This window comes from Chelmon rostratus, chromosome 8 (assembly GCF_017976325.1).
Source record: "Chelmon rostratus isolate fCheRos1 chromosome 8, fCheRos1.pri, whole genome shotgun sequence".
NCBI lineage: Eukaryota > Metazoa > Chordata > Actinopteri > Chaetodontiformes > Chaetodontidae > Chelmon > Chelmon rostratus.
Window position 1 is genome coordinate 18,200,988 of NC_055665.1, and position 17,809 is coordinate 18,218,796.

General features: G+C 41.4%; 1 protein-coding gene across 1 annotated transcript; it reads right to left on the reverse strand.

Moving 5' to 3' along the window:
- Positions 1-7,521: 7,521 nt before the first annotated feature.
- LOC121610717 (riboflavin transporter 2-like) lies at positions 7,522-12,693 on the reverse strand. The gene is made up of 4 exons (XM_041942957.1): positions 12,569-12,693; positions 10,027-11,104; positions 9,705-9,828; positions 7,522-8,705 (listed from the first exon to the last, which is right to left on the reverse strand). Exons 2-4 carry the CDS (start codon positions 11,061-11,063, stop codon positions 8,493-8,495), a joined length of 1,374 nt encoding a protein of 457 aa, XP_041798891.1. The 5' UTR covers positions 11,064-11,104; positions 12,569-12,693; the 3' UTR covers positions 7,522-8,492.
- Positions 12,694-17,809: the final 5,116 nt, after the last annotated feature.

Consider the following 17,809-nt stretch of genomic DNA (forward strand, 5'->3'; position numbering starts at 1 on the left):
AAATATATTTCTCTTTAATATGAAATATTTATGAAAAATGAAATGTGTTTTAAGTGCATTTAATGTGTTCAAACAATGGATTAATAAATGGCATAATGGTGACCATACGTAACCTAAGTTCTCAGTTATTATGGTGCTATATTTAAGTTTGAATGAATACATTACTGATTTTTTTAAGCCTTTTCATATAGCCAAAGTAAAGTACTTTACTATTAACTCCTGATATGGTATCTAAACTATTTCATGGTCATCTGCAGGACAAACTTCTAACAAACTTATATTTCTCCCCCTGGAACACTGAAATGTGTGCATCACTTTGATCCCTGTATTGTGGATCATAGCAGCTTTTTCATGTCACCTTTTTAAAAGTGAAACTAACCATTTTTAAGCCTGGTAGTTTTTCAGACACTCAGTTCTATTCATGTGAAATAATACACTTTGTATTGAAAAAATATTGAATCAGCTGGTAATGGATTCAGTCAATTTTCTCATTTTTTCCCTCAATTTATGCTAAAAGCATTCTTTGACTCTTAGCTGCACAGCCCATAAGACTGTGCTTTAGTTTTAAGGCCTTTGCTGAAGCTTGGCTGAGTGATTTGCTTTTGTTATACAGCTTGACCTTAATAAACCTCAGATTGTTCCAACCTGTGCGTATACCCCTCATAAAACCTGCAAAGGAGACAGTTTGACATTGACAAGAGAGGACAAAAATATTGTTTTTCATTCCCCACTTTTTTTGGCACACAAAACAAGAGTGTGTCAACTCCGATTGTTGATTCATTTTTTACCTTCATTCATTTTACCTACAGTGTAGTCTAGTTTTACTCATTTACCAAATAATTGCTACACAACACTTGTAGTTTCCAGGTCTTAGATCTTAGATTACCTTTCTGTGCGATTGCCAGCAAAGAGTGCACTTGGCATTTGATCTTTGGTCTGTCACGTTTTTTTTTTCAAACAGAAATACAAACAAACCTGCTCCGTACTTCAGCAGGATAAAATCCAACAAGGTGCTGATATGCCAAGTGCAAGCAGAGGCCTGTGTGTTTTCCGGTGTGTATGTCAGTGGTGGCTAGTTATGAGTGAAACAGCTCCTCGCCATGGGAGCTGTGCCACGCTCCTGTGTACCACCTGCCAGTCCTCCAGACTTTTTCCATCCAGCAAAGTTATGAAGCGCCCATCCCCATAGTGACAGAAGGCAGGTCTAGGCGGTGCTCCCCTGTACGAGCGTGGTAAGCCCAAAATAGGCCCACTATTTACAGATGCAGTCACGCCCCTTTTTCCTGGCACCCTGTTCTTCTTACCTTAGTCTTCCTCTGACAGCGCAGTACCCTTTGACACAGTGGAGACACGACTGCGGGCCATAGTTTCCACCGAAGCAGCAGTCAAGTAGGGAGACTTAACCAAAGCAGTGGAATATCCATGAAAACAAATGGAGCTGCTATCAGTCTATAAATCTACTGACATTTGCTCAAAGATGCATGTAGTTTTTTCATGATTACATGTACAGAACCTTTACACAGCAATGCATTTTTTTAAAATACTAGCCAGTCTTTCAGTTCCAACAGCTTAACTGGTTAAACTATGACTTATCACATTCAACTTTGTAGTATATAGGCCAACATTTGCACATTTTACATGTTTTGTAATGCACTCTGGGCTGCATTTCTTGTATGCTTACACCTCTAAAGGTCACCAACAAACACTTTCTATGTGGAGTCATACCAAGACTGAAGTGTGTCTGTGCTTGACTGTTAAAGCCCAACTCAACTTAAACCTTTTTTTGTCTGCTACAGCATCTGCTTTTTAAATCACCTGCCCTGTGTTCAGAAATCATAATGGAGAAACTTTTTTTTTTTTTTGGTTTCATGATGACGCTCCATAGCTTTTCATTAGTTCAGCGGAATATCTCGTACCTTGTTCCAATTCTGCCAATCAAATCGTGCACGAAGCACTCAAGCATTCACCAGGAGAAGTGCACTGCTAATATAAGTTTACAGGCTAGATAGCTTATGAGCTGCTCAGCTGCAGCACGTTAAACAGCATGTAAACGCGCCCGGTCAGATGCTGCTGTGGACCTGAACAACACGCTGTCTGCCCGTCATATGCACGCCACACAGCGAGTCTGTTTACTTTGCCTGCCGTTTTGTTAGATAGTGCCAGTCAGACACAGGGCCCTGACGCTGGCTCATATTAAAAGGAACATGTCTGATATTTTCCCAAACATTATTTCCTTTCTTTTAATAATAAATACTATCAACAAAGCATTTGAAACACACTTGTTTTTGCTTTAGAATGAGATACAACATGCTAATCAATGATCTTTAGAGGTGCAGGCATATTTTGTTACATTTTGGAGAGAGCCAGGCCAGCTGATCCCCTCTGTTTGTATTATGCTAAGCTCAGCTAACTTTCTCCCGCCTGTAGCTTCACACAGAGCAGACAAGTAACAGAGTGGTAATGATCTTATCATCTCACTTTTGGCAAGAAAGTGAAGTAGTGTGTTCTCCAAAATGTCATCCTATTCTTTTCAAGGCACTGTATAAATAAGAGCTTGAATGTTTGAGAGCTGGATAAATACACTGACAGCACAGGTTCAAATAACGCGTGGTGTGGCTCACACGAGTTGTGCTAGAATAGATGGCTCCAGTGCATCACATATGCCTGCATATACTGTTTTCATTTAGTCACAGAATAGCTCCACAGGAGCATTTGTATTCCAGTGTGACAGCAAAGGTTTTATTGCACTTCTTATCTAATATTGACCCGACATTTTCAGAACAGTCATGCTTCCTTTTCTTATTTGGCATCAGAAATTTGTAGGTAACTATGGCCTTTGGCTTTAGTCACTGAGGTCACGTACCAATGATGTCAAGGTTTGCAGGATTCATGTTCTTCTCTGAACTTTAAACAAACAAATATTTTCCTGCTGGAAATTTGATGCATGTGTAAAACTTCCTTTTTCCATGTTTTCAATGATCTTGCCAGGAAAAAACTGGAAAAATCTAAACTGACGTTTTACTGAAAATATATATGTTTGCATAAAAACACAGTTGTTTCACGCACGCAGCAGTCGTGACTGAACTCAGGTGACGATTCCTCTGGTTGCCTCACCAGATGATCAGATGACTTGCTGACGGACAGGCCGACTGCCAGGCTCAGACCACAGCATCCCTGCAGTGGAGACAACAGTACAGAGGAGCAAGAAACAATCTCTGATCATAATGATTGCAGCGCGTGCCATTTTCTCCCCAGGGCCCACATGCACACAGCACCTGGCGGAGGGCACGACTTAGAAGTTTCATTGTACTGATTTATAGTGTCTTTACAGTCCCGCTTCCTCCCCCATTGTATTCCCACAGAGCCCTTGATTTGAGCTTTTATAAAGTGAGTGCATAGGCACAGCGCTGGAGCTCCTGTCCTCGTCTCTCATCGGCCATCTGCAGGCAATAAATCCTCAATATACCTCTGTTATGAAGGGCATGTTGAGAGAACCATGGGGGTGGCTTTAAGAGATGCTTTAAGAGATAATTGCTTGACCATGCTGAAGGACCTTTGATAGTTTTGTCCCATAAGCCAGTTCAGCATTTGATCTTTTTGGTCCCTCGAGGCAGTTTTTGTGTGATTTTCTTTTGCAAATGCCTATAAAAAGACCGTCTTATCAATTACCTTTAGGATGATAAAGAAAGAAGACGAGGGCCATCTGCGATTTGAGCATGTGTTTACAGGTGTTTTTTTAATCTGTTTAGGGTGGGGTTTTGGGGCTCCACAGGTGTACGCGGAGCCCTTTCATGGGACCGTTTCACATGTGACAGGACCAGCAGATGACCCGCTGACATGGTCGCATCGTTGCGGACCCACAGACAAATCACCGTTTTAAAAGACACTTTAAGAGACCCTCAGAAAGGCAACCAGATGGGGCCTGGAAAATCCTGGGCCGTCTTTTATTCTCCATCTGCAATCATTCAGCTTGATTCGCTCTCTCTTTTGTGATGCGTGAAATGTTGTGCAAGGATTTATAAAATTTAGCGGCGTGGCAGATGTTTGCGCTTAAGAAATGTGAAAAGTGAGAATTATCTTTAAGGGTCTGTTTATATGATCACAACACGTGAGTCCTCTGTTCTCCACATCAAAGTTGATGCATTCAAGAGCCCTTTCTAGCTCATTCCGAGAGCTCTATTTCTTCATCAAAAAAAAAAAAGACTCCAAGACATCCCAAGCACTCATTCTTCCACTGTTTGCTGTAAATGATTCGGTACATATGCAGAATGTTTATGTTGAAGTACATTGTAGCGCACATTAGGGATGCTCTTAATGGGCTACAGTAAAAGCCCTTGCTAGTCAAGAGTTCAGGCAGGTGCAGACTCTTACAGTAGATAAAGGAGCCTGGCACTGGAGATGAGTTCACGACAATCACTGTGAGGCTTTTAGACGCCTTCTCCAAGCTCAATCTTCATTTCCCCTGACACTGATTTTGCAATAAGGATCCGGAGAAAAGGGGAATGTCCATCTATTCATTTTAATGATCCCTCATTATTGACTGCTGGCAGGGAGGGGGCGGGCAAAGGTAATGATTCTTTGTCTTTGCTGGCCAATCACTCCTCTTAAAGGAATAAGACTCTAAATAAGGCCACTAATGGATGCCCAGCGTGACCTAAAGCTGACCCCACGCGCAACCCATGCGAACTGACTTCCCGACATGAAGGAGCGGGAGTTCACTGCTTTGGTCATGATTCGTCCAAACAGAAGATAGAGTTGTTTCAAAATCAAAAATGTCTAACCACAAATTCCACACGGTCTATAAATATTGACTTTAAAACAAGACGTTGCAGTCATTATGCACTCACTTGAACTCAGATTATCAAAGCAATAGTCTGGCATTTTGGGAAAGCAGTTTATTTGCTCTCCTGCCGAGAGTTAGATAAAAAGATCGATACCACTCTCGTTTCTGTGAGGTCACCGTGAGGCATCAGCCGGCAGCCAGTTAGCTTAGCTTAGCATTCAGACTGGAAACAGCTAGTGTGGCTCTGTACAAGGGTAACAAAAATACCGCCTACCAGCACCCAACTTACCACTATCACATTATTTTCAGTTTCAGGAGAGTTTCAGGAAAGCGATCTTACGTTTCAGAGCTCCAGTAAGCACAGATGTATTTTCTTCTCTGACTGTAGCTCAGGAGTTCTGATTTATATAAAAGATCCTGCTGTGTGCACACATCACAACGAGCGCTGATGTCAAATTATTTAGCCATTACTTTACTATTTATGCATGTGTGCGTGTGCATCTCAGCGAGTCTTAGCTGTCATCAGTCTGTCAAGGTAATGAACCCTACTTTACTGCAGCCTCCAACAGCTCTTTAAGGCATACTTCACACCACTGAAGAAATACACTCAGGTATTAGTTGTTTTGCCTGGATGGTCCGCTGGATGATGGGTGGGCGGGGATGTTATTAGGAGCATTCATCTACAAGGCTCCCCAAGCCATACTATACTGAAACTGACCACAAGACAACCCTATCATCCTCAAAGATTACCTGTCTCCTGCACTGTATATGAATGTTTTATCATAAAAGCTTTTCTTTTTTGCTAAGTGCCTCCTTGAGTGTTTGCTTTTAACTTTTGATTACTTTATGTCTTGTTGCGAAGAAGAAAAAAAGAAAAAGACACGGCCCATTTGAATATAATGGACTTAACGGGAAAGCCAGTCTCTCTTGCTTCATTGAAACGATACATCGCGGCGGTGTAATCCAGCACAGTGGGTGTGAAAAAGTTTGCACAAAGTGGTCATTTCAGTGCCCCGGAGTGGCGGAGGTTTTATCCTGACGTTGTCGAAAAAGGGGCCAAGCAGGTGGAGCGAGTCGAGGGAAAAAAACAGACATGACACAATCATATAAATGAAAGAGTGTGGCAGGCTTTGTATAGGATCCATATGTTTTTACGTCTGTGAGGAAATATAGGATGTCATGCATTACAGTGTAAAAAGACTCATTTACAACCATTAAAAGCAGCCCAGTTTAACATCTCTGCATTTGATGTGGTGGATCACATCTCATTTGGCTCTTTTTATATATGATAGCCCAGTTTTCCCTTTTATATCGTCGTGAGTCATTCAGAAGAAAAAATATTTTTCTCTCGTTTGGTCTAGACGCTGAGGTTTCCAGCCCTTAGCCCCCCGCCTGCTCCTCGAGGCTTTACCAGACGTCGCGTTGTGAGAGGGGAATGGTCGATTGCATAACGGAAGGCGAGACTTGATCGTTCCTGGCCTTCTCGCAAAATTCAATCATTCTCTGCATACTCCAATCCCATGACGGCCCATTAAAGAGCAGCGCGGGCTAGGATTTCCCCTCATGTGTTTTAAATTGAAATTACGGTCACAAAGTCTGCCATGTGCATGAATCGAGGAAGACAAGGAGCTTGGGGAGAAGGTGATATCAAAATAGTTAGACTTGAAAAAAGAAAGACAAAGGCATTTCAAGGAGACAAGGAACAATGCAGCCCCCCTTCTCTCATTGTGTTACTTGTGTCATCCTGCCACCCACATACTGGGCAGCATGTCCACCTGTCTGTCAGTGCACTTGGATCATTTCATAATGCTAAAAGGGATCCATTCAAATATTTTATTAGACAATTTCAGAGAAACATATTAAAATGGACCTAAACTTGAATGTTTCCCCATACTCAGATAGTTACCTGTTGCTATAGTCATTCCAAACAGGCCTGCAGCTTTTAAACTCAGCACGCCATAAGTCATAGAAACTACGGGGAGAGATAAGGCGAATAGGTGAAGTATGAGACACCAGGAGATGATGACCCCAGATGTTCTCTGAGGAACCGCTGGGATCTGAATCAGACTCTGACTAGCCATGAGTTCCTCATTCCTATTTGTCCCGATGGACCGGAGGAAGGATAAACACACACACACACATGCACACACACACACGCACACACAGGGATAAGACACCCTCTCTCTGATTTAGTGTGAGGAGGATGTGATGCAGACATGACCTGGGCAAACACCCCAGAGACGTGCATCACTCCCCCACCTAAACTGAGGTTGAGCAATTTCTCTACAAATTTGGAAAAGTCCAACTGAGGGCTGAGAAGTTTCTGTTTATGTTCAGTTTTTCAACTGACCTGGCTGTGAAGTTAACTCTGTTGATGTTGACTCATTTAACAAGCACGATTTCTTCAAACAAATGTTATTTTTCAGAATGATCTAAATATAGAAATATAATTTAACCCTCTAGAATAAAGCATTACCTGAACCTTGAAGCCTGACTGCAGCTCAGCCGTGCAGCAGCCTCAGGTCCTCATGACGAGCTTTTGATCATACAGTGACATCTAGTGTTGATTCAAAGACATGCAGGCTACCAATGCTAATTAATTGTTCAATGTCACATCACATAAAGACAGTGTGTATAGATTTTATTGATAAGCAATATTTACAGCATACCAATAGTATATTGCAAATAAAGAAATCCACTGCTTTCAATGGCAAACCAGAGGAGTAAATTACCTTTCAGATAGAAAAAGAAAAATATTATTTTATAACTGAAGCAGAATTTATCTGTCTTTTCATTTTCTATTTACAGTTATACTGCCACACCAACTAATTAAGTGCCTTGAAATCACCCACTGTCAACATATGGCTAGTTCAAATCACCTTTCATCTTATACCTATAAAAATAGGTAATGTGCTGGTATATACATAGAGTCTGTATGGAAGAGATATCTATTGGGTGCAGCATATCACCAGACAGCCAGACGCTCCGCCCCAACTGTGATAAACTGTGTGTGGTGCTTTTGTTTCATTTAAAGTGCTCTTTGCAGCTTCTTCTTTCTCAGTCGTACCACATTAACCAAAATACACAACACAAGATATCAAGACAGGTTCATGCATTTTGTGTCAACCCTTGCGCTGACACTCTCTGCCTCCATCCTCAGGATAAAGCTTTCTACCCCAGCTGGGTTAGAATAAAGGGGAATGATCAAGAGGATTTGCAGTGAAATGCACTTATAGGCAACAATAAAACAAATTTATTTAGTGTTACAAATCATGACGCTAAACAACCATGTACATCAAAAAAGCACAAATCTTTCAGTGTCTCAAATTAAGGCACATTTAAAAAGTAATAAATAAATTATACTTTCACATTAACGTTAACAGTTCAAGTAAACTGGCTTTGACCTAAATTTAGAAGGAAGTGTAATATGCTCAGCAAGAAAATGGTCTGGTGTGGTCTTGCGCACAAATTAATAATCACTCAATAAGTCAATAAATACAGTACATAAAACATAAATCTACAATCTGATTGTACCAAGAGCAAACCAACAACATCAGGGAGTGATACTGCTGTAGGTACACAGCTGTGACCTCTCAGCTCTGTTGAAACAAATACTGTAATACTGTAAAGCTCATGACTGCAATGAGTTCAGTGTTACTAAAATAAAGAAATATGACATTTCAGCGTTGATTTAACTTGAACATGTTCACTACAGTGGACACATGGTGTTGCAAGCATCACCTGACTTGAAAAGTCCATAAACACTGACCAATGGGAACATGGATATGGCGCCCACCATAGAGCCCAACTGCACTACAGCGCCACACCACACGAGGGCACTGTGGCCCTCATCCCTCAGAATGACCCCGATGATGACCTTCACATAGGACAGGGACAGGACAAACAGGATCCAGGTCAGCACCTGCAACACAGCAGAGGTGAGTATTATCCATTGCAATGATCTGAGGTGCAGTTCTTGTCAAACTGCTGGCTCAGTGGCTGCAGGAGGTTTTCACTGCAGTCAAAAACTGAATTAATTCACCGAGTTAGTTCCTACTCCCTGGTGGAAGTGCTACCAGTTAATAAAAAAAAGCTGCTGCTGTGTTTGGCTGCAGTCATCAGATCATGATAACTGACACACCAATCAACAGTTTTGTGCTTAAAACATCTTATTGCATTACATTTCAACTATTCGTTAGGACTTTTTGCGCGCCACTCACTGCTACTAATTTTAAAATCAATTTCATTGTTTTGGCATTATTTATTGTTTACTCTGCTTTATTATTAAGCACTTTAAAACTCTGTGTAGAAAAAAACTACATAAATAAAGTTGATATTTGTGATTCTTCAAAAACTGCATGCATCAACAATGAAGAAACAGAGAATTAAATACATTCATAAGGGAAAAATGAACCCAACCAACGAGAAGTAGACTCTCAAAACTTGCTAACTGATCCCTGCTCGCTTGCTATTAGGATATAAACCTTTATTTGCAAAGAGTGTGTGAGCCCATTGATTTTTTATACCAGTATGGTGGCAAGTGTCACTATGCTATTACAAAAGTCATTCCTAGCAAATACAGGGGCTAACAGTATAATGCAGCTCTATACAAGAGCCCCAGCTGATATACACTTGATTCAACACGTCTGGGAAAACTCATGTGTTCATAACTGTAGGACAAACATGATTTGACAGTAATGTCTTAATCGTGTCAGGCAGAACTGAGTCGAAGTGACATGATTTTAAAAGCTGCCAATCACACCACACTCCCAAATCATAAGAAATCTGAACGTACGTGACTGTGACAGGTGGGTTGACAACAAGACAGAACATTAGATCCAAAATTATCTCCTATATATTTTGCAGTCTAAATAAAATATCTTCATTTTAATTATCAAGTCATTAGAAGAAAGAGCCTTACTATGACTGCAGTTCCGGAGGCACTGTGCACCAGCAGGGGGCATGGACTAAGAGCAGCCATGGCCATGATGTAGGCTCCAAATCCAGTCCCAGTCATGGTCAAGAAACCCATGAAGATGAGGGACCTGGAAGCAAAAAATGATGCAAATAGTAAAACTGAGCACTGAAGTTACACTTAACCACTTTGCTTCATAAAACACATTAATGTGTTAGTTTGAACTGTAGTGCAGTTATGACTGAGCCCACCCCTTCTTGCAAAGACAGAAAAAATATTTTAAAATGATCATTTCATGTCAAGGGATGGTTCCACTAATCATTCTTACCTAATGGGCATAAACATGGCGATGAAGCAGGCTAGTGGGTTAGCAACGGCTGCCATGGTGGCAGCTAGATGGTAGGCCTTGTTCCCGTAAGGCAGACAGGAGTAAGACTGGACCGAAGGCAGCACTGCGTTGGTCAGAGCATTGACCCAAGCCAGTGAGATAAAGATGAACAACACCTCAACACTGCTATACGTGCCCCTCCAAAAAGAGCTTCTGGGTTCCTTCCTGGCGGCTTCCAGGGGGTTGATCATGGGCCTCTGCTCTGGTGTCTGGGCGTGCAGAGACAGACCTTGCTCTCTCTGCCCAGGGGCCATATCGCCACTGAAGTACAGGTCACTCTTTCTCTCGCGAGCCACAGCTGGGTGATAGTTGAGCAGGATGAAGGCTACCAAGCACACAATCATCATGACACCGAGGAACAGGAAGAAGACCTGGGCAGAGAATTTTGCTGGCTGATAGACGGCTTCTAGAGCTCCACTGCCAACCAAAGTGGCATTATCAGCAGTTTTGTTGGCCGCGCCAGCCAGTGTGGCGTTCTGACAGTGGACGACGGCAACACCTTGAATCAGAGCCACCAGCGCAGGCACCAGACCGCTGAGGCCTTCACCGGCGAAGTACGTGGTGAGGTACTGTGGACGCAGCCGCATCATGAAAGGCAGAAAGGTTACAGAGGAGGTGCAGTCCACCACAGAGAGCAGGAAGCTGAGCAACAGCAGGGGCACACTGCGCAAAGACCCCCCTATCGTCACTGTGTGCCGCCAGAAGAAAGCCAGCAGGAATGTAACGACGATCCCCAGCCCTACGATGCAGTAGATGACTGGCCGTTCATCTAGCAACCCCGGGCGGAAGCGGTGCATCAGAGTGACAAAGAGAGGACCTATGTTGGCCATCTGGATGAGGACTGTGAGGTAGGACGGCAGATACCAGCCCTCTGGGATCTCCGGAACGATCAGGGGGAGCTCCACCCACATCCCGTTGATCGCCACCCAGGAGCCCATGCCGAACAGGCACGCCAGCACGTGAGTCAGCAGCGACATGACAGAGCGAGGATGAATGAGGTAAATCAGGAAACGGAGATCTAAACAATCCCAAACACAGACACAACATCGGATGGTTTTATCAGGAGAATGCAAAACCTTTACTGAATCTTCACCACAGTCAAAAAATGTAATGAAAATGTAATACCAGTCTTGATCCAACTCTATGAAGTACACGTGACAGCATTAACATTCTGTGTGTTTTTGCTTAGTAGTAAACTAGCTGTCTAGGATGAACTGGCTGTGCTTATTTCCTTGAAGAGTTTTAGTGTTGAACAAATGTAAATTCTGTCTCTGAGATGTTATACCCTGGAGGAAAGGAAACATGATTATCATTAACATAATTACTTGCATCCAAGACAAAGAGTCCACATCATGCTAGCAGCTCTGTGAGGCCTTATGCACAGCTGCGCTGTCAACTAACCACTAATGTCAGCATGCTAACATGGTAATCAAAATAACAATACTGAAAGGCAGTTCATCTATCTATCTATCTATCTATCTATCTATCATATATGTTGACATGCTAACATTAGCACAAAACACAAAGTTTAGCTGAGGCTGCTGGGAATGTCATTAACTTTAGTTTTGCAGGTATTTAGCCATTAAATTAAAATTTTGACATGATGATGGCGCTAGACGAGATCCTGACGAGATTTCATCCTGGGGGGGCATTAATAAAATTTTAGGACAATCCATCCAGTATTGAATGTTCAATACTGCTGCTCGCACGGCTAAAAAGAAGAGTGTTTTGAGGGTGACGTTTACTAAATTAAAAACTAAATTAAACTAAAAAATAGCGAAAATACCAAGACAAAAGCTTGAATAAATAAGCATTGTGCACAGTTTCATCAAATAAGCACATTATAGCAATATGAATGTCACATATTTTTTTCTGAGCTCAAAGTATGTGCCCATGTGGCTCGGATTGACCTTCCCAGTCTCCCTTCATTCTGCCTCCTACCCCTCTCTCACGTGGGATGCTTGACCCTTCACATACTGACACACTGCTCCCATAAAAAGCACCACACAGTCGTGGCATAAACGCACTGTGCTGTGAAGCTGTGTCATGAAACCGGGCTACATCACAATTGTCTCTTTGAAAGGCTCAAAGCTCCCCGCCTGGAAAGAACACATGAACTCCAAAGATTTAATTCAAATCTTTTGGTGGTAATTTAGAAACCCATGAGGATGACCAATAAAATAAAAGTAATAAAGATTAAAAATAATATCCTGTACCAAACTCAAAGAAAACAGTAATATTTAGAAACGAGAAAGTATTGCTTAATATATGCTGACTGAATGAAGTAAAGATGATAAAACTTCCTGTTCCTGTTACCAAATCTAAAACGGCGCACACATCCTGGTCCGCTTTCATCCCTTCACATTGTGAGGGAACCAAAAGGACCAAGGCTTGAGCGTTGAGGTTCCAGGATAACCACGAAATCCTATAATCCCTACCTCCTTCACATATAAACACTCCACAGTTCTATATATCATCTCACCTTGATCAGAACATAGCCAGGAAGAGACTGCTGTCCTCTTCCCCCTTTGCTTTGAAAAAACTTCACTCCATTGTGTTTATCTATTACATCAGCCCTCAACTGTGTGCGATCCCCCCCTGTCCTCGTTCACACAGACTGTGGCCCACAGGCTTCCGCTAAAGCTCCGCGTCTGTGCAGTTGATGTGGGAGGGAACTGCGCATGTCAAACTCAGAGAGCCATGTGCTCTCTGCTTCCCGGGAGCATAGCGATGGGCGGGGGGGGGAGTGAAGTGTGAAGGGAGAAGGTCTGAGTGAGACAAGCTCCAAAACCCTTCCTCAATTTGGAATTTTATACCAAATTTTATTTTCTCTAAAGTAGGCGGCCTACATTTCCTTTTACTGTGTAACTATAAAATTGAAAAAATCCCATCGAAATTATCAGATTTCCATAAACAGATGCTTCTTTCATGGTCCCTAATATATAAACACAACTTCTCTCCACATAGATATTACATATGGAACAACAAAGACATAACACACAGAAACAAATCCTTATTTTACCCTGCCTGGTTTTCTCATAATATACTGCTGGTTCACCAGCTGTTTGATTCCAACGGTTTATTACTTACTTACGAAGATTTTATTTTAAAATACAACATCTCAATCCCTGCTGAGGAATTTAACATAATCATTAAGGCAATTCCTGTTGGAGTCTCTTTATTATTTAGAAGCTCAGTGAACCAGATGCCAGCCCCTTTGCCTCTGGATCCATCAAAGAGCGAGGTAGGCAGGATTTGTTTCTCGAAGACAAGGAACAGCAATCGTGTTGTACGTATTTTGTTTCAAAGGGCATAGTGTCTCTTCCTTATATAACATTTTATTGGAAAAATTTATTTCCTAACCTTGACTGGAAAAAAAAATCTGGATCTTACCAACCAAATATATGATTAACAACAAAATAAAAGAAATATCTTTTAAATTAATTCATAAAATTTATCCTTCTAAAATATTTCTTTTACAGCGTTTTAGAAAACACATTGATGCCAACTGCTCTTTCTGTTCACAATGCCCTGAAGATAATTTTCATTTATTTTGGTCTTGCCCTGTTTCAAATAATTTCTGGAAAGATGTTTGTCATTTTATTTCTACATTTATTGAGAATAGTTTTACTCTTTGTTTTGAAAATGTACTGTTTGGTTTCACTTCTTTTATTCCTTCCAAAAGCAAACAGTATTATATAATCAACCTTATCATTTTATTATCTAAATATCATATTCACAAATGCAGATATATAAATAAAAATCCATGTTTTATTATTTTTTTTTAAGAATGAAACCAAACATATTCAGACCCTTAAGTACTCAACCAACACCAAGGCTGTTAAGACTGTGCATTTGTGTAATCTTCTTAATATTTTTCTGTAGACTGTCTTTACTTGTATGTGGCCCCCTGGCAAAACCCTTTTCTGTTGGACTGTATTGTTCTGTTGAGCATTCAATAAAGTTTTATTGAAAAAAAAAAGAGTGAGACAAGCTCCTCCTCTTCCTTTTCAGTCCCACAGCCGGTATACGACCTTGTGGCTTGCCCTCATTTAAACACACAGGCTGCAGCATGAGAGAGGGAGGTGATGCTGCGTTTGGTGTCATCTGAGCAGTCAGCACTGCACTGCTGGATGACACAGGGAACAATGAGAAAACAAGAAAGCCATAAGGACTCTTATTACTGATTTTCTATTGGCCTGTAAAAGATATACTGTATATTCTGTTTTCTTCTCCTGCACTTTTTGATTTCATGTAACATCCTTCCTCATTTGCGCATGTAACCCTCTCACTCCCTAGTTTTTCTCTGTTGTCAATGTGAGCAACATTAATTAAAAAAAAAAATAAAATAAAAATGATGAGCTAAAGCATCTTCAAAAAAAAGAATAAAAAAGTTTTCAACAGGATGTTGTTAGAGGGTAGACAGTTGGCGCATCACTTTGGTTCAGACTGAGATATCTCAGAAACTATTAGATGGTTGCCATGAAACTTTGTACAGACATTCAAGGCCCACAAATAGGAGGATTTTTATAAGTCTGGACAGGGTTGATAATGTAGGATAGATCTATCTATCTATCTCTAATCAATAAAAAAAAACAAAACATATTTTACAATGCATTTTGTACAGAGAGAATCTCGTAGAGTTGGGTTTGTTGAGTTGGGTTAGATGAGGACAGTTGCTAATCAGACAGTCCAGGGGAAAACCTGACAGACCTTACGCTTGTTAAAAATGTTCATTTTTCCAAACTCTAAACTAGAGCGTTTTCCTCATTATAAGATTACACAACTTTGCGTAAACACTACAAACCCCTTTCAGCATTTTAAATTACCTCTATTCATCATTCTAAATTAGACAAGATACCACCTACCTGCTCGTGGGAATGCAAGCGCAGAGTCAGTTCTGGTGAGAGGTTAAACAAGTGCAGCGTGTAAGCTGAGGGTTGCTCTGTTCAGATGCATAACACCCTGGCGGCCTTGTGTGTTTCTGTCTGAGTATGCATGCACACTGAGTTGAACGCTTTGTACTTTACAACTCTGGATCCCTGAATCTGCGTCATGTGACAGCAGAGGGCTGAGCCAGAGGTCCCGTTTGTGGACCAAAGTTCTCAGCAGCAGGGGTGGGTAGAGAAAAGGAATGAGGGTGGAGGGAGGAAAGAAAACGATAGAGGATGGATGGAGGGAAGGGAGCTTAGAAAATGTTGCCAAGAAGGTAGGAAAAGGCAACAGAATGAAGCTGATGCGTCTGTTACATGAACATGATGGTTTTGTAGGGCGGGCGGCTTAGCCAACCAGAAGATGGCTTTGGACAGCTTTCTGAGTGAGTGTTTGGTTGGGGTCAGTCTGGCTTTGTTCAGCATGAATTCCAGCTCAAATGACTGACTCCTGCTGAGCATTAACTTCACGGTATGCCACTTGCCTGCCCTTGCACCCACCTCTGCACTGACTTGTACGACGTGTTCCCTTCCAGAACAATGGCAATTATTTTAGGCTTGTGACAGTAAAGTAAATTACTTTTGATGCAGTCAATTAAAATGATTTGAGCTCTGCAGCATGTGGGATTAAGGCTTTATTAACAAATAACACCGTGGACTGGTTGTTGCAAACAAATGTCAATTAAGTCTCTGTCCTCGCCTGTCCCAAAAAAATATTTCTGTTCAACTTAACTAAATTCTGCAAGAAAATAATTATTTCTTTCATTCCGTTTAGTTGTTTGCCAGTTGGCCTTGACATCAACTGTGTGTGTGAGATCAGTCACTCGAGTGAGATGCATAGTGAGCATCAACTCTACCGACGGGCTATCTGCATTGTTGTGAAAGAAACCTGATCTTGAAATAACAGTCTTTATACAGATGGTAGAAATGAAATATCAGTGTGATGGCCAGAACTCAAGATTCAAATACAAGGATCACACAAAGACACTGACTAAAGTTCCAATGTTTACCCAAGAGCTTGAAGTCATTACAAACACAGGCAGTCAGTGGGGCAAACAAAGCAGACAAAGAGCCATCAAAAAGACTGAATACAAAGGTCAAAAGTACGCAAAGCATGAGACTTAGGCCTTATTCAGCCTGGCAATCCAAATCTGTTCAGGATTTGTTATATCCACGTTGACGGACAGCAAAATTTAAAAAAAAAACAAAAAACAAAAAACAACTCATGAATGGGATTTTTACATTGGATCCATTTCTACAGATGCATCTCAGTCTGAAAGCTCTGGTCGCTCAAATCAGATTGCAGAGTGTCTTTTACATCGCTTGCAACCCGACACGCGATAACAACGTCAAACCCAGAGTGACTGACGCGCATTGGAGTGGCTGAGCATGATCCATGCCGCTGCAAGCAGAGCAGCATGGAGGACAACATCAAAGCGTGATGAACATGTGGCGAAAACAGGTAGGGAGTTATGTGCATACTCACTCCATGACAGCTATTCAGTTTAGTGGGCGATAAGAGATGGAGAAGTTGACTCGGTTCAAGAAAAGAGCCCATCTGACTTGCCTGGAGTTGAGTGTTTTTGCGGAGCAGATGTGCTCTAGGTTGTTTTGGTCAGTCATGGCTGAGCGTGAGACAATTTGTTGAATAGAGGACTAATTCTTTAAAGGGAAGAGTCGCTGCAAATCATTATAAAGTTATCACCTTTACTGCATGAAGAAACATGAGATCTTAAGATTGGAAGAATGATGTTGATCCCTCCAGCGGAGTTCAACAGGTTTGGAAAAGTTTTGCCAAGGGTTATTGAACATGTGTGTTGTCTGGCTGTAGCACGCCGCAGCCCAGTCAGAGAGCAAAAAATACAGTACATCACAGGATGAGAAGATCCAGATCACCAAAGACTTGTCTACCGCTTCAGTTCAAATAATATCTGCTGAGTGCATGACCCCTTTGCTCTGCTGCCCTCAAAGATATCACTTCATCATAAGAGTGTGTGCTCTGGAGCAAAAGACACGGATGTCCAGTCACAGGACACTGTTATTTTGATCAGACCTGAGGACTGTGGAGGCACTCTTGTGACCTGGAGTCGGGGTGAATGTTTGTGCCGAACTACAATACGCTGCTTTCTTTCTCAAAACTGCTGGGCTCTGTGTTTAAACAAACATGTCTGTGTTTTTGGTACTGCGTGTGCCGTGAAAGCGAGTCTAAAAGGTTCACTTGTTAGACATCAACAGGAGGGCAGCTGGAGCTGGGCGTCCACAGATGGGATTTCTGTCATTGAGAATTTATCATTGAATAAGATACCAAACACAAGACCAAGTACACCTGACCTTTATCCTTATTCTGTTGCTATGGTGAGTGATGGCGCATTATTTTAACTCAATATTTGGATGCTTATTTATCAGAATGTGTGCCGCAATGTCTGGGACAGATTCACCTTTATGCTAATTAAACAAAAAGTATTTAATAGCAGAGAAAATGCTTTGATTATTTGGATGGCAATCTTTCCCTTCTCAACAAAGCAGCAACATTGTGTTTGTTAGTTAGTGGTTAAAGCTGCTATTAAATGTCTTTATAATAACAATGGATCATATGTCAGTGTGTGTGTGTGTGTGTGTGTGTGTGTGTGTGATGGACTCACAGAGAACTGGCAAAACAGCACATGAACACAGCTCTGTGTATTACTAAGGATCATGACAAATAGTTTTATTTTTATTACAAAAAGATTTATTTTTTATACAAGTGGACGTAAAATTATTAGTGATATTCATCTACAGTTCCTCTAAATTAG